The following is a 22,207-nucleotide window of genomic DNA, read 5'->3' as shown; positions in this document are numbered from 1 at the left end:
GACCGCCGTTGGGGGGGTGGGAGGTGCGGAGCCGGGAACCGTCGCTCTGGGGGGGCCCTTCCTTCCCCCCGCCGCTTCCTGCTGCGTCTCAGGGGCCGCGGCCCCGGAGACGGGTCTATCGGGGCCTGGCCTCCTTAACCGCCCCCCCCACCCCGTCCGCCTCCGCCCGGCTCCCCAGGCCGCCGGGCCCTCGGCTGCTTAGGCCCCGCGCCCCCAGCCGCCATCTGGGAGTGCCGGGGAGGAAGAAACATGGCTCCCTCCCGGGGACAATGCACGCGAGAACCTCGACTCCACCTCCTGCCGGCGCCGGGAGCCGGCCAGTCCCACCTCCCGCCCTCTCGCAGACACCTCCGCCCCCCAAATCCAGCGCCGGGCTTTGCTGGGTCAGGGTCCACTTAGCCTTTTCCCCAGTCACTATAGCTCTGCTTCGGGGACTCTGACCCAATTAACCGGTTGTCTGTTTTTTCCTGGCATTGATTATTCTCAGTCCCAGAGCCTATCCCAAATCACATGCAGTTGGAACATTGTTAAACCTGTAAGAGACTTCAAGTTCTTTCTTAAAGATAACGAAATTGAGGCCTACAGAGAGAATGCTTACCCAAGGTCACTCCGAGAGTTAGTTGTGGAGCCAGGAGACTAGAACCAAGGTCTCTAGACTTCCAGATGAGTTGCTTTTTTTCGCCACAGCGCTGCTGCCTGCGATTTTTATTTCCATGCGTTCTTATGCCACCGGCCCTTTCGCGAAAAGTTGTGCGTGTCTCGGTCTATTCAAGAGGCATTTATTACGTTCGCATCATGGGGGTGCAATGTATTATGCATGGCTCTGGTCTTTAAAAACTTTTTCGTTTAGAGTTTTTTAAGCCTAATAGTTTCTAAGTGTGTAGGTAGTTGATAGTTCTTATTTCAACCCTTCCTGTACCCCAGACAAGTTTTGAGTCTTATCCCATTTTGTAGGTGGATATACTGTGTCTCTTACAGTCTTATGTTGGTGGAGCTTATTTTGTTAGCTTGTTTGGAAATTCCTCTTGTGGAAATGTCAATTTCAGTCGACACAAAATTGTTAGTGATCATCTGTCAGGGGTAAGGGTGCCTTCCTCACATGGTTATTTTAAAAGCAACAATTTGGGAGGGTGGTAAGAGTGTGAAATAGGATAATGCCACATTCTTTGGAATAGAGTAGAGTAATTGTTCTAAAAATCAGTTAAAAGTACAACTTAGATCTGATGACTGCTCATTATCTAATGGTTAGGACAGGCAAGAATTAAGGACGTTAATTTATAGGAAAGAAACTCGGTGGAAATGGAGATTTATCACCAGAAAATGAACTGTAGCAAAGTTAGAATTTTTTTCTTACGTTTAGAAACTTAGAAATCTATATTATGGTATACAAAATGACTTGGATTCAATTGCTACTGTAATTGCTATTGTAGATTTGTTCTACAGTTGTTTGCTTTACCAACAGGCATTTTTCCTTCTAATAGGCTGAAGCACTGTAATCTGGATAGCCTAAGTATTACACATTTGATGTGCTCCGGCCTTGTTGCTTTCATCACTCCTCCCTTTTGAATCCTCATATGAGTTTACTGTTTCAGTAATTCTTTAAATTAAAAGGGTTATCTCCTGTGTAATGAATCTTAAACCTCTTTTTCACGTTTTCTAAGTTGAAATAGCCTTGACTCATGAAGGGCAAGTTAGGGAAAGCATCTGAAATTAAAGTAGGCAAGATGAGAAAGGGGCACTGTGGGGGGGGGGCTTTTATTTGTGTAGGTTTTTTAAAAGTCTGTACTGACTCCTTGCTGCAGCCCTTTTAAATTGTAGGATGGGTGTTACAGTAGAGAGAGGCCTTAGCTTTCAAGTAGTTAGTTCTGTACCTTTGATCTTGTGAATGAAAGATCCTGTCTGAAAGTGTCAAAGTGAGCTGAATGTGGATGGCACATGGCACCGCTTACAAAACTTTAAATAGGATCGTAAAAGCGCATTTCATTCCATGGGATAATCTCATTTTATGTAAATGTTTTATCTATGACATTTGTAGCCTTAAACACATTTAGACCTAATCCACTGCATTACCGTAATAAAATGTATGTTTAAGTAGAATAGTTCTTCAAGTCACTCTGAGTCTGTAATTCAGAACAATTCCTTTGGAAACTATTACAGTAATCATTCAGGAAGATGAGAACTTGGCCTAAGCAGTTACAGACAAGAAATTTATACCCCAGAATCATTTGGAAAAAGACCCTTTTGCAGATTATGTTGTCAGTAGTGCAGAATTAATTGCTCCTGACCTTGTAACAACCTTATAATTTAGTTCTACCAGTGACTTATAAATAAAGTTATTAAACCCACAAATCGAGTAACATTATAGCTTATCTACTTGGTCTGTTGCCCAAATAAACTAGTAATGTTGAAGGGCCGACCTAAGCTTTTTCTTTTATAAATAGATACAGTTTGTCACTGTGTCTGAAAGGTAAGCTCAGCATGTCCACCCTCCTAGTAACACTTCATAATGCTAGATTTTTATTTTTATTTCAAGAATATCAGTTTGGAAATGAACTTTTTTTTTTTTTTTTTAACATTGCAATAGAGCTTTTAATATGTGGTATGCCTTTCTAGCCTCAAAAAGTTTTTTTTTCCCCTTACTAGAGATAGAGAATTCATAGGAACTAAATTCTCCCTGTATGTGACTTCAGATAAAGACAGGAACTCACCCTCATGGACTATCATATCTGTTCCCATTCAGGTTTTTTCCCTTTAAAAATGTCCTTGCTTGGTATCCATGTTTGCTTTTTTCCCATGATGATGGTAGGGTGTCCTATAAAAATTATTTTTTAGTGCATTTGCTTTGTTTGAACCTATTGTTTCAGAGTTTGAAAGTGGAATTTGTAATAATAAATTCTGATTGGTGTTTAGGAAGTGAAAAAAATCACTTTTCTATCCCTAAACAAGATTTTTTATTTTTTATAGTGACATTAAGACACCACACTCCCCTATTTAAAAATAAGAGATAGGGTAGGTAAATTATTTTTACATAGTTTATTATTTTGTCATCACCATCCCGGCACAGTTCTCAACTTTAATTCTCTTTGTGCCTGTTCTGTGTTACAAGCATTTTGACAGTGTTTATATACTTAACAGTATAAGATTTAAATCCTCAGTGTAAGATTGGGAATTGGATATAATAGGTTGTTCTGGTGCTGATGCTGTGCTCTTTAATATGAATGCTAAATTTAACTAAAAACATTTACTTCCAAATTCTTGGGTGATAGAGACTTTTCTGTTAAATAATTGTTAAAAACACCTAAGGTACTGTTGGATTTTAGACGATAACCTTGTATGTATGCTCCAGTTTAAAGACTGTAACATCCTCCCCTCAGAACAGGAAGGCTTAAAAAACAAAAAACACCCAGGAAAGGCTTAGTATTCTAACAAAGTATCTAGTTGTGTTACATCTTTGTTTCCTCTTACAAGGTGTTTTTTTTTTTTTTTTTTTGGGTTCTTTGTTTTTTTTTGGTAATAGCATTGACTCAAATGAAAATGGACTTTTTCTCGTAACAGTACTATTAATGTTGACATTGACGTGAATTACTGAAGAGGGGTTTGTTTTCACTAACCTATGAAGAATAGGGCTTAATATGATATGGGAAGACACAGGCTATCCTTTAAAGATAAGAATTTCAGTATATTTTGTGATTTGTTGCAAACTTCTTAATATACCAGAGTTGGAATATTGTTTGTAGTTTTCCTGGAGGAAGGAACGTTCAGAAGCAGCATTCCTGAAAGATGTGATAGTTGGGAGAAAAATTACTTACTAAATCTGTAAATCTGGTAAAACTCCCAAATAAGCAGTGTTTCTGCCAGTTGTTTGCCTAGCACAGAGTTACATGATAATGCTGTACGCGGTTTGGTTAACTCTTAAAAATAATTCTTTGTCAAAGATTTTTTTCTTAAAAAAAAAACAAAACAACACAGGTTAGAGTGGGAGAGAGCCAAAGCATAAGAGACTGTTAAAAACTGAGAACAAACTGAGGGTTGATGGGGGGTGGGAGGGAGGGGAGGGTGGGTGATGGGTATTGAGGAGGGCACCTTTTGGGATGAGCACTGGGTGTTGTATGGAAACCAATTTGACGATAAATTTCATATATTAAAATAAAATATCATTTGACTACTTCAAAAAAAAAAGGTTTTTTTCTTAGGAAAATAGTGATTTTTAACAATAGGGATGTAGTGTTTTAAGATCTTTTTTAATAGTGTTAATTAGTGTTTTGGTTCCCCAAAGTATGTTTCAAATGTTCAGTGGAAAGATTTTTTCTTTGTGAAATTTGTTAATTACTGAATTTTAAGTTGAACATAACCAAATGACTTAGGTTAAATAGCCTTCCCCTTCCCTCAGTTTACTAAGTTTTGTGCAAAAGTAAATAAAGTAAAAGATGAGAAAAAAGATAAATTTTAACCTTTGTCAGAAGTAATGTGATAGAGGACTCTTTGCTTTTGAGTGAATTTCAAAATGAGCAGTGTACATAAAACCTTAGATGGGAACTGGATTTTGAAATATTGCCACTTGCAGGGTGCCTTCAGGTTTAGGTGGTAGTAAATTCAGAAATGTGTAATTTTCTCTGGTGTGCATTCTAAATTTTTTTTTATTTTTAAAAATAAACAATTTTAAAAGTTACAGATTTACAGAATTATTGCAAAGATAGTACAGAGAATTCCCATATACACCATAACCTATTAATTTCTTCTGTCATTTTGGGACATTTATCACAACTAATGATCCAATACTGATAACATTATTAATGAAAGTCCATACTTTGCTCAGATTTCCGTAGCTCTCCCTCATGTCCTTCTCTGAATTCCAGAATCTCATCCAAGATACCACATTATATTTAGTCGTCCTGTTTCCTCAGACACTCTCCTCCTCCCCCCCTTGGTTATGACAGTTTCTTAAACTTCCTTGTTGGTAACCTTGACAAATTTTGATGAGTACTGGTCAGGTATGTTGTAGAATGTCTTTCAATTGGGGTTTGTCTTAAGATTTTTCTCATGTTTAGGTTGGGATAAATAAATGGGAGAGATACTTCATAGATTGGAAGACTATTGTCAATTCTTCCAAATTTTGATATATAGATTCATTAAATCTGAATGAAAATTCCAGTGAGCTATTTTGTAGATATTTACAAACTAATTGTGAGTTTAATATGGAAAGGCAAAAGACTTAGTGAGCCAAACAATACAGAAGAACAAAGTTGGAGCACTCATACTACTTGGTTTGAAGACTTTACTATAAGTCCATGGTAATCAAGTCAGGGCGGTATTAGAAAAAGACTAGATACATTGCAATAGATAGTGATAAGAATAGAGAGCCCAGAAGTAGACCCACATAAATAGTCAATTGATCTTAAAGGAACAATATCTAATTGACTGTCTTATTGAGTCTAATGATCCTTTTGCCTAGAGCAGAAATTGTATCCACCAGATCATTGTGACTAAAGTCACATTTCACTTTTCTTTGTTTGCTGGGAGGAGATTTTTTCTCTCTCATAACTTCAATTTTTGGAACATGGCAGTCATTTACAAGGGTACAATGTAATAGAGTGAAATCGTTTTATCCACAGACCATATTTTGAGATAATACCAGTCTTCATTGTATTAAGTTGGGTAATTTCGGCATGGCTTTAGATGTCAAAAATAAGTGTGCTCTAAAAAGAGATGGTAGTGAGCTTAGAAATTAAAATAGCCAACTTAAGCAAGATTTACACTTTAGTATAGTATACATACCACTTTTAATTTTTCTGAATTACTTTTCCAGAATTTCTTGAGGTTGGAAAAAAGCAGCCTGCTTTGGATGTTCTTTATGATGTTATGAAAAGTAAGAAACACAGAACATGGCAAAAGATACACGAGCCAATTATGTTGAAATACTTGGAACTTTGTGTGGATCTTCGCAAGAGCCATTTGGCTAAAGAGGGATTATACCAGTATAAGAACATTTGTCAACAGGTATGAAAAGAGCTGGGTTTTATATTTTTAATAGTGCTGTAATGATTTTCAGAGAAGTTTACCTTTTAAAGGTAATATGCTTTTATGTCATAAAATTTGCTCTTAAAGCATTCTGTGGTTTGTTGAGAAGTGTTTTAAGGTTTTCTCTCTCTCTCTCTCTCTCTCTCTGGTTAGGTGAACATCAAATCTCTAGAGGATGTTGTTAGGGCATATTTGAAATTGGCAGAGGAAAAAACTGAAGCTGCTAAAGAAGAATCTCAGCAAATGGTCCTAGACATAGAAGATCTGGATAATATTCAAACTCCTGAGAGGTATGTAGGTTAAATTGCTAATTCTTTTTTTTTTTTTTTTGCTAATACATTTTTGTCAATGTTTTTCTTTACATGTGTCTCCCTCGTCCTCATTTGAAGTATAGATGTTTATTAGAAAGAATGCTTACCTTTGGAATTTTAACTGTCTAATAAGAAAGCCATACTATTCAGAATTCATAAAGGTGGCAAATTAACAACCTTCAGATAGTCAGATACTAATTTAAATGGTTGTAATATGGGTTGGGGATGCAAATACTTGAACACTTACATGGCATCTTTACAGTGTGCCCAAAGTTGTAAGAAGGATTCACACTTTCTTACACTGGTATCATTGTTGGTTTTGTTTTTTTTTTAATCTTAGGGCAAAGTAGGAAATCGTGTCTAAAATTGTTTTTAACTTAAAAAAATTTTTTTTTTTAGTGTTCTCCTAAGTGCTGTAAGTGGTGAAGACACTCAGGATCGTACTGACAGACTACTTTTAACTCCATGGGTTAAATTCCTTTGGGAATCATATAGACAGTGTTTGGACCTTCTTCGAAATAATTCTAGAGTAGAGCGTCTCTACCATGATATTGCCCAACAAGGTAAAATGAGAACTGATTTGAAAAGTTGACTTTTAGAAGACTGCAAAAGATTGACAATTAAAGTTAACCTGTTTTTCTTCATCGTATTTATTTTTACAGTTTTTATCCTCATTGACAGATGGTTGGCATTCATTCAAATAGTAACTAAGTGACTATAAGAAGTTTGTTTTACTAGTTAGGGTAATTCTATATGAAATCCACTTCATGGATGTCTGAAAGACAGTCATTTTGGAATTTCCCAGGTGACTAGAAAAACAAATGTAACTTTTTGATTGCTTTCTGATAAATGTGACTTGTGCTTTTTGACGTCACCTACTGCATATATACTTAATCATGCCATGGCTTTTTTTTTTTTTAATGCTTATTTATTTTGAGAGAGAGAGTGTGAGCAGGAGAGGGGCAGAGAAGGAGAGAGAGAATCTCAAGCAGGCTCTGCTCCACCAGCGCAGAGCCTGATGTGGGGCTCGAACTCATAAACCCGTGAGATCATGACCTGAACCCAAATCAAAGAGTTGGCCATTCAACCAGCTGAGCCACCCAGGTTCCCCATGTAAGGGTTTCTAAGGTCTTTTTAAGCTCTGGACTTCTGTGATTCCTTGAAAAATGCATATTTTTATTTCCTTAAACAGTATTACTGAACATAGAAATAAGTCATCTTGATGACTCTGGATCATCTTAAAAGGTATCCAGCTGTCATAGTGCATATACAGTTGACACTTGAACAGCTTGGGGTGGGGGAGTAGAGGCGCAGACTGAAACACCCCTTTGACCCCACTCATGCACCGTTGATCTGCCTGTGATTTGCCTATCTAAAAACTTAACTATAGCCTACTGTTGACCAGAAACCTTGCTGGTAACGTAAACAGTTGATTAACACATTTTGTACGTTATATGTGTTATATACTGTATTCTTCAGGTAAACTAGAGAAAAGAGAAGGTTAAAATTATTGAAAAAATCCACATGTAAGTGGTTCCACACAGTTCAAACCCTTGTTCAAGGGTTACCTGAACTTTCAGTCCTAAAGAGCTGCATCAAGTCTGTTATCTTAATCTCGTGTCTTGTCTTTACTGTCACTTATCTTGCTCTTAACGGAGCTTTCTAACTGTATACAAATGGGGTATGTGTGACTTGAGAGTAGCTTTTGACTTTTTCTTACTTTGGCCTTAGTACAACCTTATGTTGCCATTCGTCTCACTATGGGGATGATTGGCATTTGTTTTATCAAGTTGTAAGTGACTTTAAGGAATATTTTACCAAAAAAAAATACTGTAGGGGCACCTGACTGGTTCCATTGGTAGAGTATATGACTCTTGATCTCAGGGTTGTAAGTTGGAGCCCCATATTGGGTGTGGAGATTACTTCATAAATAAGTGCTTATAAAAATATTTTACTATGAGTATTACAACTTCTGTTTTATTTATATAGCATGTGTGAATTTTCATTTAAGACAAGTAAACTTGGGCTTTTTGCTAACTACTGATACATAAATGTTAACTTGAAGTTAAACTGCATCCCTTCATTTTGGGCCTATTGAAATAGAAATGCTCTCTCTTTTTTTGGGGGGGGGCGAAGGAATTCTGAAAAAATTGTTATATTGCATATATGACAGTAGAAAATTATTTTAATGACAGCAAGTAGTTACGGTATACATCTATGTACACAGTTGAAATCAGGTTATCATAAGCCCAAATTTTGTTAGATAAGAAGTCTCTTTGTATTCCAGGCTAGAATTTTTTGTTCTTTTAGGATTTGAAGTGGTAGGTGTTTGAAAGGTGAGTCCCTCCTACACTTCAATTGAATAGCTTCCCATTTGTAAACTCTCCCAGAATCCCAGAAACAAATTTTAGTCCTAGGCCAGGACTATGTCCAGTAGATGGTCAGGACACAAGTGACTAATGACCTTGATCATTTCTGAAGACTGATTATAAGTTTGGGTAAATCTTGTTAAAATAACTGATTTCAGTATTTGAAATAAAACTTACATACTTGTTGATGGTGGAAAGTACCTAATACATTTTATAATTATGTCTATAGCTTTCAAATTCTGCCTCCAGTACACCCGTAAGGCTGAATTCCGTAAGCTTTGTGACAATTTGAGAATGCACTTGTCACAGATTCAACGCCACCATAACCAAAGTACAGCAATCAATCTTAATAATCCAGAAAGCCAGTCCATGCATTTGGAGACCAGGCTTGTTCAGTTGGACAGTGCTATCAGCATGGAATTGTGGCAGGTACGTTGTGAACTACTGTCTGTCTTTCGTAGTAACAGTAGCCCATGTTATTATTATATTCTTTAATGAGTATCTTTCTCTTGATACTTACTGGTTAATTTTAATCATTAATTGAGGAATTTAAGATGAATTAAGAATTGAGGAATTATCTGATGGATAACCAAGAGTTCTGAACAAGCAATCTTAGAATGTCGTGGTTCTAGTTGCCTGCTGTGAAATGGGGGCCGAATGTGTGCTCTTTTGGGCCCAGTGGCTTTCCATATAAAACAGTTCATCCTCAGTGCTGCTCCAAGTGTGGTTCATTGCCTGGTGCCAGTCTGTGAACTACCAGATTGAAATAATTAGGAGAATATGCATTTACGAAGGGTTTTTTGGGGGGGAAGGATAGCAATTTCATGGTGATGGTGTGTGTGTGTTTTACTCTGTTTAGAAAAACAGCTTGTTTTTCAATTTTTGTAATAATTTTACTGTATTTTATAAAAGTATTGGTGGCAAAAGGTTGGAAATTAAAAACGAAACAAAACAAAACTTGTCCTTTGCTGTAGAGAATTGGAGAAGCGCACTGGATCGTCTCTCAGATTTCTTGGTGCTGCTTTGACTTAGTAAACATGCATGGGGAATATCCTACATGGGAGATCTCAGTGTGGTGCTGGGAGTCTTGCCCACTACTTGAGCTTTTTACACTAAGAATTGTGCAAAGACATTTTCACATGATTTTGTAGTCACAACTTGAGACTTCTACATGTTTGACCAAAATATAAAATCTAATTGAAATTGCAAAGAAAGAGTGGTAGTTTTTTGAGCCAAGGGAAAATGTGATTTCCTGCTCTCCCAAAATATTTTCCATTTCTGTAGGGACACCCTTAAAATACTACCTGATGAAATAGGAAAAAGAGGTTCTATAGAAGGTAGACATACTCCTTATAGAACAAATGGATAGATAAGTAGAAAGAAGGAAGTAATACTCACATGTTATCACTCAGAAATAACCTCTATGTTTTGTTTTAATGTCCTTCTAGATATTTTTTCTGTATATCCCAAGTGGTATGATAATCACTTTTAAAAAAGAATTTTAAAGTCACATTTATTGATGTGTAAGTTACATCCAGCAAAACTCGCCCTGAAGTCTGACAAATGCAGTAACCACCATAATCAAGATGTAAAACATTTCCTCAAAACTGCCTCATGCCCCTTTGCACCCAACCCCTCCCTGATCCTTAAGATCCGCTGATCTGTTTTCTGTCAAAAGAATCAGATTTAATCATTAAAACGATCTATTACGGAAAAATTTGTAAGCATATAAAACCATGTTTGCAAGGGTACTTTGAAACATTTTTAGGACAGTCAATGGGATTTAAAAATAACCTTTGCAAATTAAACCATAGTTGGCAAAGTTGTCAAGATAGTCGTACAATAGCTAACCTGGTTACTGTGTCAAGCTTTAGGCTGGGGCTGGTTGGCAGAAAGACTAAATAAAATTGAATTCTACAAAATTCTCTATAGGGCAGATAGATGTTTGTATAGATATTTGGCACTTTCTCAAAATACACCCCTGCTACTACTGTGAAAGAGACAGAAAGCAAAACACTGCGTTCTGTACGTCAGCTGGCACATGTTCAAACCTGTGCCAGTTCAAACCTGTTCTGTCTAATTTTAAGAAGTTTAAGGATTTAGTATGTTTGTGATCATGGCAGTTTTGTGAGATACATCAGATACTAGATTATAGATGAATAAAAGGAACCACGCATAAAGGAATTTTACTTCCCACTTTTATTCTTCAGTGTTTTGTGTTTTAGGTTTCATGAAGAGATTTGGATTAGATTTTTTGTTCGTTTAGAATGCAGTGACTGTAATTTATACTCCTAATTTTAGGAAGCGTTCAAAGCTGTGGAAGATATTCATGGACTATTTACCTTGTCTAAAAAACCACCTAAACCTCAGTTGATGGCAAATTACTATAACAAAGTCTCGACTGTGTTTTGGAAATCTGGAAATGCTCTTTTTCATGCATCTACACTCCATCGTCTTTACCATCTATCCAGAGAAATGAGAAAGAATCTTACACAGGAAGAGATGCAAAGGTAAGAATGTTGAAGTCAGATAATATTGAAAGTGTGAAACAAATATCTCCTACTAAATGGCATGGTTCCAGGTTAGGGTTTCTCAGCTTCTACACTGTTGACATTTGGGGCTGGATCATTTTCTGTTCTAGGGGACTATGCACGAAGGATGTTTTGGAGCATCCCTAGTTTACCAGATGCCAGTAGCAGTTCTTCCCTTCTATCAGAAATGTCTCTGGACATTGTTGTTCTTTGGTAGTAGCAAAAACCTGATGGAGAAAATTGAATATTAGGAAAGACAGTGTTATGGGATGAGCTTTCTATCCATAAGTGGTATTTAGAATCTAGTTTTAGAACAAATAAGAGAATTAAAAAAATAAATGCTGCCATCATGCCTGATTATAAGACATTGACTGAGTGTGTGTTTGAACATAAAAAAAGGGTCTATGACGTAGCAATCTAAAGACCACTTTTTTCCTTTAGCATTACATGTAACCTATTTTCTTCCAGTCAAATATATATATTTTTTAACGTGTTTTGTTGGACTCCGGCAGCTCACACGCCACTCTTTTCTCTTATTGGCAGACCATGTTATTTTGGCCTCCATAATTCTTTATGTATACCAAATTGTTTTTCTTTTACCTTTACAGCAATACACGGAACCAACTAAATTAATTTTTCTAGTATATTTTCTTTGAAAGTCTTGAGGACAGTGTTCACTCATTGTCCTTCATGTAATCCATGTCTATTTGAGATTAAAAAAAAAAAAACAAAACAAAACTTGGTTTCCTTTAAGGTACCTATGTACCATCCCTTTATTTCTATTTATTTATTTAGTTTTTTTTTTTTTTTTTTTACATTTATTTATTTTTGAGAGACAGAGACAGAGTATGAACAAGGGAGGGGCAGAGAGACAGGGAGACACAGAATCTGAAGCAGGTTCCAGGCTCAGCACTGTCAGCACAGAGCCCTTGCAGGGTTCGAACCTGTGAACCGTGAAATCATGACCTGAGCCGAAGTCGGCCGCTTAACCGACTGAGCCACCCAGGCGCCCCAGTACCATCCCTTTAGAAACTGCTGTAATAGTATTATAATAGTACGTATTAGGCTGTGTAGCTCTATGTACATTATTTTGTTTAATCTTTACAATAGCCTCATGACTCAAAAAATTGCCTTAGGTTTCAGTCTTGGAAATGGTGAGGCTGTGATTCTGACCCTTCACCCTTTAGCTCCAGAGCCCACTATCCTTAATGTAATACGGTGATCTGAATTCAACCTGACTTGCCTCTTGTGTTTTAAGGAAGCTAAGATTTCTCTCCACCACGCGTCCTCCCAACACTCCTGTTGTGTTCACTGACATTCTTTGTAAATTTCCACCCCTTTCTTAGTGTCATTTTTCTTAGCTTTTAAAGCTGCCTTGTTTTTCTAAGGAAGCATGGGATATACAAAAGTATCTATTCTACATTTTAACCTCCCAGTCTTTTTCTATAGCTGGAAAATATTGACAGTAGTCAGTGGGTAGATGAAGTTCTGATTCTCCCAAGTACTCATTTTAGTATGGCCCATTTCTCTTAATTTCCTGTTTTGATGAATAATATGTATGAATATAGTCCACCAAAGGTGGTGTACATATTCTGTCACTGGCATATCTTACGAAATGATTAAAGAGAAGTGTCTTTCTTTATGTCAGGTAACATTTATGAATGTAACAGATTTGTGATTTTGTTCTCCAGAATGTCTACTAGAGTCCTTTTGGCCACTCTTTCCATCCCTATTACCCCTGAGCGTACTGATATTGCTCGACTTCTGGATATGGATGGCATTATAGTCGAAAAACAACGTCGCCTTGCAACGCTGCTAGGTCTTCAAGCCCCACCAACACGAATTGGCCTTATTAACGATATGGTTGGTATAAGTTCGAGCATTCTTACAGCTCAGAATAGGAAATTTATGGTCAGGGTTTACAATTCGTGCCAGGTGGTTCTGATGAATGGACTGGTTTAAGAACTGCCGGTGTAAGTCAGCACAGTGTTCCTTTAAGGTGATTCCTCTGTAGGGGGTGGACTGAAGTTACATTTGATGTAGTAGGTGAGAGTTGGACTACCTCTGAGGAATAATGTGGACCACTCAGTAAGAGACAAGGTAATGGTGGGTAAGGGTCATGGCTTACTTCAGAGGGCTGCAGGAAAACTAACCAAGCTGACAGATGGTAGAAATGGGGTGATGAGTATAGGAATGAATGTGAAGTTGATTAGGCCTGATTCTGGACAGTGGGAATATTTCCAATTTTTCTTTCTCTTTTAATGTTTGTTTATTTTGAGAGAGAGAGCACAGTCACGAGACCATGAGCTGGGGAGGGGTAGAGAGAGAAAGAACCCCAAGTAGGCTGTGCGGAGCTCAATGCAAGCCTCGATCCCATGACCATGAGATCATGACCTGTGGCGAAACTCAAGAGTTGGAAGCTTAATTGACTGAGTCACGAAGGCACCCCATGAAGTACTTTTTAAAATGCAGATTTCTAAAAAATAAATAAATAAAAAAATAAATCAATAAAATGCAGATTTCTAGGGGTGCCTGGCTGACTCAGTCTTCTGAGAAGAGCATGTGACTCTTGATCTTGGGGCTGTAAGTTTGAGCAACACGTTAGAGATTACTTAAATAAAACTTAAAAAAATGTAGATTTCTAGGTTGTACCCAGTATCTACACCAATCAATTTCAGAATATGGAGCCTAAGGTTGGTGTATCTTTACAATGTTTATGTTGATGGACTTTTGCATTCACTGGAAATTAGCATGTGAGTGTGTATTATTTTCTTAATGTTTATTTATTTTGAGAGAGAGAGAATATGCTCCACGGGGGAGGGGCAGAGAGAGAGGGAGAGAGAGAATCCCAATTTCGGGGCTCAATCTCACGAATCACAAGACTGGGACCTGAGCCCAAACCAAGAGTCTGCTGCTTAACTGACTGAGCCACCCAGGCACCCCTTGCACGTGTGTATTACATGCCAGGCAATTAAGATTTACAACTTTAGGTTTTAGAGAGTCTGACTCACAATAGTCAGACTTAGTAGTTACTGTAATATAATAGCCCAGTAAATTACTTTGGAACAAGAGAAATAAGAGGGACAGTTGCTAGAGAAGAGGCTTTGCTTTTCTGGCAGAACCCGTTAAGTAAAAACTAATCAGTTTTCTATGTAGCAACACTTTTCCCTTGGAACACTTTCCCGTAACAGTAGGAAGGCAGATTCCCTTTGTTGTCAGTTTTTATTTTTATTTGTTTGCTTGAGAGAGGGAGTGAGAACTGTGTGCGCAAGCAGGGGGAGGGGTGGGGAGAGAGAGAGTCCCAAAGCATTGTGGAGCCCGACGTGGGGCTCGATTTCGCAAACTGGAGATTGTGACCTGAGCTAGGAGTCAGATGCGTAACTGACTAAGCCCCCCTCGTGCCTGTTGTAAGCTTTTAACAAGAACTTAATCTGCAAAACAGCACTTCTCTGTCTCTGTATGCCTCCATGTTTTATTTGGTTGCCACTGGCCACAGGTCAACTTTGTGTTTTGACGAGTTTCTGTGGGACTGACTTAGAATTAAGTGAATAAAATGATAGCATTTTCTTTGGGAAGAGATCTTACTAGCAAGTAGTGTAAAAAAAATTTTTTTTTTATTTTAAAATACTGAACAAGTGTTTAAACCGGAAAGAGAGTCCATATGTCTTGAACTTTTATCTACATACCTAACACACACCTTGATGTTAAGTTGGTGTCTTACACTGGTTTGTTTATCATTGTTGGAGAGCTTTCGGCCAGCAGCCAGGACATCCAGACTTGGGTCCTTATTGTGCCCATAGACAGGTATAAAAGTTTATGAGAACGGTATAGGTTGGTATCGGGTCAGTAGATTAGCTGGCTGTCAGTGGGCATTTATATAAGTCTTTATGAGTTCACCATACATTCAAGATTGAGACCTGAGCTTTGAGCTCCTATAACTGAATTTGTAAACACCAAGAGAATGATTTTTCTAAATTTATTTTTTAATGTTTATTTTTGAGAGAGAGGCAGAGCATGAGCGGGGGAGGGGCAGAGAGAGAAGGAGCCACAGAATATGAAGCAGGCTTCAGGCCCTTGAGTTGTCAGCACAGAGCCAGACGTGGGCCTCAAACCCACGAATCGCGAGATCGTGGCCTGAGCCGAAGTCAGATGCTTTACCAACTGAGCCAGGCACCCCGAGAATGATTCTCTTATCTCAGGAACATATTCGGATTAACCAGAGTTCATAAGCAACTCGTTCTTAGATCAGAAAGCCAATTATAAATCTTAGAAATATTTTAACAGATTACAGTAGCCTATTGTAGCATATCTCCTCTTTGGGGAAAAGGGTGCTAAATGGAGAATCTAGAATAATTTCATAGGAATACAATTACAGCAGGGAGAATTTTATTTGAATGCTTATACCACACCACACTTAATTTCAATAAAGGCACTTGTGAGGGAGGTATTCCAGAAATGTGGAAATCAGTCGTGCACCCATTTTGGATAGGAGGTAGACTAGAGTGCTCATGTGTGGGGATAGGATCTGCTGTCATTTGCCTCAGTCTTGTGACCAGTCTTGTGGCTACACGTGTACACAATCCTGCAATCCTGTGCTTGCAAGTCTTGCTGTGTCTCTGCAGGTAGTCTGCTGTCTTTGGGTTTACAGTTCCCCACATGTAAAGGGTAAAGGTCCGTGTGCATTATATATTCTGGTTTATAGTTTAGGTAAGGTATGATTTAATTATGGGCAGTTTTGAGGTTTATAAAGTTTGGCCATTTTTTGTCTCCCTTTTTAAGAAAAGTTATTCAGGTGGCACCCTTAGTTGAGTTTTAGTCACATATAAAAATGTAAATCATAAATGTAATTGGGTACATTCTCATGAGGTGGTTTATAGTCCTCACTCCCCATGCCCCCCAAAATAGCCACTTGCCCTGATATGCGACACCACACATAAATTTGCCTGTGTACTTTATGTGAGATTTGAGGTTCACATAAATGCAGTATGTTAAATTCTTGTGAGATTTATTCACATGTGTGTAGCTCTTTTTTCTTCGATCATTTCTGTATAAGAACCTATCCCTGTTTGTCCTGAGTTTTTTCTAATAGGGGCTTTTATGAATAGTGTTGGCATGGTAATTTTTGTGTGCTACAGTAATTTGTGAACTGTGGGATTTTACTTATTGCTGGTAATTAGGTTGGCCACACTAGTTGTCTTCGTAAATATTTTGTTGGTTTAGAGTTTTTATATCCTTATTAAGCTCTTGGGAGACTTTTCACTGTAGATAGATACATAATTTGGGGTAAGAGACCCAAGTGTAGTTTTCTTTTAGAGTCCTCTGGTAAATTTAAAGAGGATTGAGGCTGGTCTTTCAGACACTTTCTAGATCTCCAATCCTGTATTTTTCTTCTTTGTATTCAATTCAGTTGGGAATTTAGTTGGAAAATTTCCTTCAGCAGTTAAACCTTTTGTTCATTGTAGGTCAGATTCAATGTATTGCAGTATGTTGTTCCCGAAGTGAAAGACCTTTACAATTGGCTGGAAGTAGAATTTAACCCGCTAAAACTCTGCGAGAGAGTCACAAAGGTAAGGCTTTGTGTTCTAGTTTTGGTTATATGACCTTTGCTAGCTGGCCTTATTTCAGGTTGTATTTATACTGAGGAGAAAGAAGTATTGTCCTCTGTGTTTAAATTCAGTGCACATTTCATTGTCTTTTTTTCTTTATGTTAAGGGAAAAGATATTTCTGATGTGCTAAATAAATAAGCCTTTGGAGGTAAATTAGCAGCATGGCTAATTTAGTCATTGCTGTCAGTCACCTTCAGACAAGCATCAACATAGTTTTGTATTACATTTGTATTTCCCTGCACTGTGATGTTTCTGTATGTTAAAAAAAAAAAAATGAAAAACTTCATAAATGTTTTACTGTTACTAGAAAGTATGATCTGTTTTCAATGTAATGGACTTTACAGGTTCTAAATTGGGTTAGGGAACAACCTGAAAAGGAACCAGAGTTGCAACAGTATGTCCCACAGCTGCAAAACAACACCATACTTCGTCTTCTGCAGCAGGTAAACATTTTTAAATAAATGTTTTATTTAGAACTGGAATTTCTCCCCTTGATTGTTTTTATCACAACACTAAAAAATTGAGGAATGGCCTAGGATTTGAACTCCTCACCAAATTCCATCCTTGCCAAAATTAGTCTTAATTTATTTGATTTACAGTATTTTACGTATAATTTGTAGTTTTTTTCTCCTTTATCGTTGAACACTATCTACGTACATTTCTTCTCATTAGTAGTGTAAATCTAATTCAACACCTACATGGTTTTAAATTGTCTAAAGGGTACTGTGATTTATTCAGACTCTACCGATGGAAATCTGTATTTCTAGGGGTTTTTCTGCTATTAGAAAATGTTGTAGCAGTGAACATTTCCATACACGTGTCTTTACGTACTTCTGTGACTTTGTGTAATATCAGAAGTGGAATTAGTCACAGAGTTTACACATTTAAAGCTTTAATAGCTCTTCAAGAGATTCAGTTAGTGAACCCTCCTACCTGTGGTGAGGGGGGAAGCCTTTTCTCTTACTAACGCTATTTATTGTTAGTCTTTTAACATACTTTAGGCTGACTTATGTAAGTTTGAATATTAGGGTTTATAATATGGCTTAAATGTTCCTGTTTTGTCTTCCATTTGTTTCATTGGGAGGGGGCTTTTACTATATTTTCACTTCAGTATTTATGCACATTTCATTGACCTGCTTTCTTTTGTATATGTGAGCAGTGTTATTTCTTATGTGCTATACAAATAGTTGAAGGCTAATTAGCAGTATAACTAAATAGTAATGCTGCCAGTCTCCTTCAGACAAATAATTTTATTAAAAGTGTTCAGATGAATTAGGTAAGTAGCAGATCTCTACAAATATATGGCCATTCAGGGCTTTTTGTTTGATGAAACTAGGATTTGAAAGGATTATGCTTTTGAGGAATGGTATAATGTGATGGTTCAGAGCATAGCTTTTGGGGTTGATAGCTTTGAATTGTGATTCCAACTCTAGCAGTGTAGTGTTAACAGTTAACTTTGAGCTTCAACTTCTCTTTTCTGGGAAATGGATATAGGTTCTACTCATAGTTGTGTAAGACTGCACATAAAAATGCTGAATAAATTATAGCTATTACTGCTAACCTTGTGTTCTTTATGCAGGTGGCACAGATTTATCAGAGCATTGAGTTTTCTCGTTTGACTTCTCTGGTTCCTTTTGTTGATGCTTTCCAACTGGAACGGGCTATAGTAGATGCTGCCAGGCACTGTGATCTGCAGGTATGTGCTGGAAGGGACACTGAGGTAGAAGGCCTTTAAGGACTAAAAAACACCTATCCTTTGTTTCTCGCAGTTTTTGGTTCAGTGGCACCAGTTTAAAGTTGTACTGAATGGGTTTTCTAGCTTTTGTATTTAACATTCTTAATGTTTTCTCATATTCATTTGAAATTTTTTATCAAAAGTTACTTATTTGTGGGGCGCCTGGGCGCCTCAGTCAATAGGGCGTCTGACTCGGCTCAGGTCATGCTGTTGTAGTTCACGAGTTCAAGCCCTGTGTTGGGCTCTGTGCTGACGGCTCGGAGCCTGGAGCCTGCTTTGGGTTCTGTGTCTCCCTCTCTCTCTCTGCCCCTCCCCTGTGCTCTGTCTCGTGTGCACACACGCTCTCTCTCTTTTCCTCTCACTCAAAAATAGACATTTAAGAAAATATAAGGGACCCGTCTGTAGAATGATTTCGTATTTGTATATAGATGTAACTATTGATGAGGTCGTTTAATTTTCAAAGGTTCGTATTGACCACACTTCTCGGACCCTTAGTTTTGGATCTGATTTGAATTACGCTACTCGAGAAGATGCTCCAATTGGTCCTCATTTGCAAAGCATGCCTTCAGAACAGATCAGAAATCAGTTGACAGCGATGTCTTCAGTACTTGCAAAGGCACTTGAAGTCATTAAGCCAGCTCATATTTTGGTATGCATCTTGGGGAGAAATGAACTACAGAATCTTTCAGGGGCCCTTACGCTATGTCTTGCACAAAAAGGTTTGTTTGGGATGATGTCTGAGAAAAAGACTTTATTATATATTTCCTATTCAGTTGTATTTCTTAGTTTTGGTATTGTACCTATCACATATAAGAGGATATCCCCTCTTCACCCCCTCTGTGGGATTTTTCCTTCCTGCTTAACTTCTTTCCTTGTTAGTTTTGTTAGCCTTTCTCCTTGGCTTACATGCTATAAAGTAGATTTGGTGCAGAGAACAATGGACCTAGCAAATAAAGGTTCTTCAGCTATGTCGCTGCTATTAAAGATTTTGTATAGGTCATAGTATTTGGTGCTGGGAGCTAGTAGCTTGAATAACATCATCTCGTTATTAAATGCAGATATACGTAAGGGTAATAGGTCAGGATTATTTAGTAATTTTTTGGATGCCTAATACCCTGGTGTGTCATGTGATAATTTTTTTTAATGCATTTGTTTTTGAAGCAAGAGAAAGAAGAACAGCATCAGTTGGCTGTTACTGCATACCTTAAAAATTCCCGAAAAGAGCATCAGCGTATCCTGGCTCGCCGTCAGACAATTGAGGAAAGGAAAGAGCGCCTTGAGAGTCTCAATATTCAGCGTGAGAAGGAAGAATTGGAGCAGAGGGAAGCTGAACTTCAGAAAGTAAGGAAAGCTGAAGAAGAGAGGCTGCGACAGGAGGCAAAGGAGAGAGAGAAGGAGCGCATCTTACAGGAACATGAACAAATCAAGAAGAAAACTGTCCGTGAGCGTTTGGAGCAGATCAAGAAAACGGAACTGGGTGCCAAAGCGTTCAAAGACATTGATATTGAAGTATGTAGCTCACTACTTGTTACGGTCTTTGATCCACATTTCAGAAGCACAGTTCTTTACCAATTAGTGATTTACTTTGAGTAATCTGGTTATTTTCACTCGTTTGGGTACAGCTGATTCATTAACTATAATCTGTGAAGTAAGCATTTGTTTTAAATGGCTCTGTGCAGTTTTTAGCCATTGTTAAAACAGAGTTGGGTACGTGCAGGTGGGCGGAATGAGAAGTAGATGTTAAGATTATGTTGTTTTTCCCTACACAGAAGTGGAAATACGGCTATTGTAAAACATTCTTACGTTGCCTAACTTTACCCGCTGGTAACACTTACTCATTGTATAAAAAGTAACTTAGGTTTTGATTTTAGAAAACGTTGCTCCATACGCCTTTCTTCTATATTCTTATTAGTGATTGTGCGTTTGTAATACTTTACAGGATCTGGAAGAATTGGATCCGGATTTTATCATGGCTAAACAGGTTGAACAACTGGAGAAAGAAAAGAAGGAACTTCAGGAACGCCTGAAGAATCAAGAAAAGAAGGTGAATGAAAGGACTGGTTGGTAAACTTACAACATGTCAGGTTAACAGAAATTTCTTTCTTAAATACTTTTGTTTTCATGTCATTCAGATTGATTATTTCGAACGAGCTAAACGCTTGGAGGAAATCCCTTTGATAAAGAGCGCGTATGAAGAACAGAGGATTAAAGACATGGATCTGTGGGAACAGCAAGAAGAAGAAAGAGTAAGATTTACATTGGACTGTAACACTTTTAGACTGTAAGCTATAATTAAATCCTCTGCCAGTAATGGGGCCACGGTTTCAGAACTGATCATTCCGTGCTCTTTTGCGAGGAATGGTGGCACTTCAGTGGCTGAATACAGACAGACTGGTGGGCAGATAGATGTTTTTACAACAGAGGTTAAAAAATGAAACTTGTAGTAACGCAAAAGACGGGTGAAAAGTTCACTTAAAAAGCTTTATGAGGATATAACTCACATGCCACACAATTCACCCGTTTAAACTGTGTAATTGATGGGTTTTAGTACATTTACAGAATTGCACAGCCATTAAACTTTACCCCAAAAGAAACTCCACGCCTATTAGCAGTCCCTCCCCATTTTCTCCACACCACTTTGGCCTTATGCAACCACCAGTGCCCTGTCTGTCTCTAGATTTGCTTATTTAGATATTTTATATAAATGGAGTCATACAGTACATGGCCTTTGGGGACTAGACTGTCCCTTCTGTATTTATCTAATGGTACAAGAGCAAGGCTTTCAAATGCTCGTGATTAAATTGTGATTAAAAACTAGTGGCCCTGTTCTAGTTTAAAAAAAAAAGTAAATACAGACAGACAACAAACCTGTGGGGACTTGCAGTGTGGAGAATGCAGCCTCTTGGTTCCACTGGAGTGTTGCCATTCTGTGCTTCGTTTGCCAGTTCCTCCCATTCTTTCAGAAGTTCGAATTTTTGTGATAATGTGTAAAATCAGAGAAAACAGAGTGCAGACCAGATAAAATATTTGAGATGATTTGTTGTAGTCTCTGCCCTGAAGCCTTCCATTTCCCTTTGGAGTACAGAGAGAAAAGTCTTCTTAAATCATTAGTGCACTCTGCCTGAACCTCCACAGTTTTCTTTAAGGGAGAAAATATCTTTCATAATTAGATCGTAGTGCTTATTACCATGAGGTGTTTACTTTTTGTTTTATTGTATACATTGTAGTTTTTCCTTTATAAAAATTTTCAGTACCATGGGCCTAAATAAGAATTTCTTACAGATGCCTCAGGACTCTTTTACCCGTCTCCTGTCCCTGATTTCCGCCTAGGGACACATGGGCATGGATATAGTAACCCTTCCATTTTTATAGCAAGATAGAAGGGGCAGAAGATCTGCTTGTCATTCTTTGAGAATATCTGTCAGGAATTGAGAGTAAATTACTAATCAGAAAGTGAATGCTTTGAAATTTAACTTCATGTTATGTATTTGCAGATTACTACCATGCAACTAGAACGTGAAAAGGCTCTCGAACATAAGAATCGAATGTCACGAATGCTTGAAGACAGAGATTTATTTGTAATGCGACTCAAGGCCGCACGACAGTCTGTTTATGAGGTGAAGTTACTGGTTTCAG

General features: G+C 37.8%; 1 protein-coding gene and 2 non-coding genes across 3 annotated transcripts in view; all 3 read left to right on the top strand.

Annotated features, from left to right (window-relative positions):
* Positions 1 to 22,207, top strand: part of EIF3A (eukaryotic translation initiation factor 3 subunit A) — a 35,684-nt gene that overhangs the window by 376 nt on the left and 13,101 nt on the right. The window contains exons 2-15 of the mRNA XM_011287585.4: positions 5,807 to 5,997; positions 6,172 to 6,308; positions 6,729 to 6,892; positions 8,928 to 9,127; positions 11,000 to 11,208; positions 12,921 to 13,092; positions 16,692 to 16,796; positions 17,181 to 17,279; positions 18,416 to 18,532; positions 19,035 to 19,220; positions 19,733 to 20,080; positions 20,511 to 20,615; positions 20,704 to 20,817; positions 22,066 to 22,188. Of these exons, the coding sequence (XP_011285887.3) occupies positions 5,807 to 5,997; positions 6,172 to 6,308; positions 6,729 to 6,892; positions 8,928 to 9,127; positions 11,000 to 11,208; positions 12,921 to 13,092; positions 16,692 to 16,796; positions 17,181 to 17,279; positions 18,416 to 18,532; positions 19,035 to 19,220; positions 19,733 to 20,080; positions 20,511 to 20,615; positions 20,704 to 20,817; positions 22,066 to 22,188 (2,270 nt within the window). The remainder of the gene's footprint in view (positions 1 to 5,806; positions 5,998 to 6,171; positions 6,309 to 6,728; positions 6,893 to 8,927; positions 9,128 to 10,999; positions 11,209 to 12,920; positions 13,093 to 16,691; positions 16,797 to 17,180; positions 17,280 to 18,415; positions 18,533 to 19,034; positions 19,221 to 19,732; positions 20,081 to 20,510; positions 20,616 to 20,703; positions 20,818 to 22,065; positions 22,189 to 22,207) is intronic.
* LOC111557189 lies at positions 16,906 to 17,039 on the top strand. The gene has a single exon (XR_002737045.2). It is a non-coding gene; the product is annotated as a small nucleolar RNA SNORA19 (small nucleolar RNA).
* Positions 17,953 to 18,082, top strand: LOC111557188. The gene has a single exon (XR_002737044.1). It is a non-coding gene; the product is annotated as a small nucleolar RNA SNORA19 (small nucleolar RNA).

This window comes from Felis catus, chromosome D2 (genome assembly GCF_018350175.1).
Source record: "Felis catus isolate Fca126 chromosome D2, F.catus_Fca126_mat1.0, whole genome shotgun sequence".
NCBI lineage: Eukaryota > Metazoa > Chordata > Mammalia > Carnivora > Felidae > Felis > Felis catus.
The sequence above is the reverse complement of the archived record's forward strand: the minus strand, read 5'-3'. Positions and strand labels throughout refer to the sequence as shown.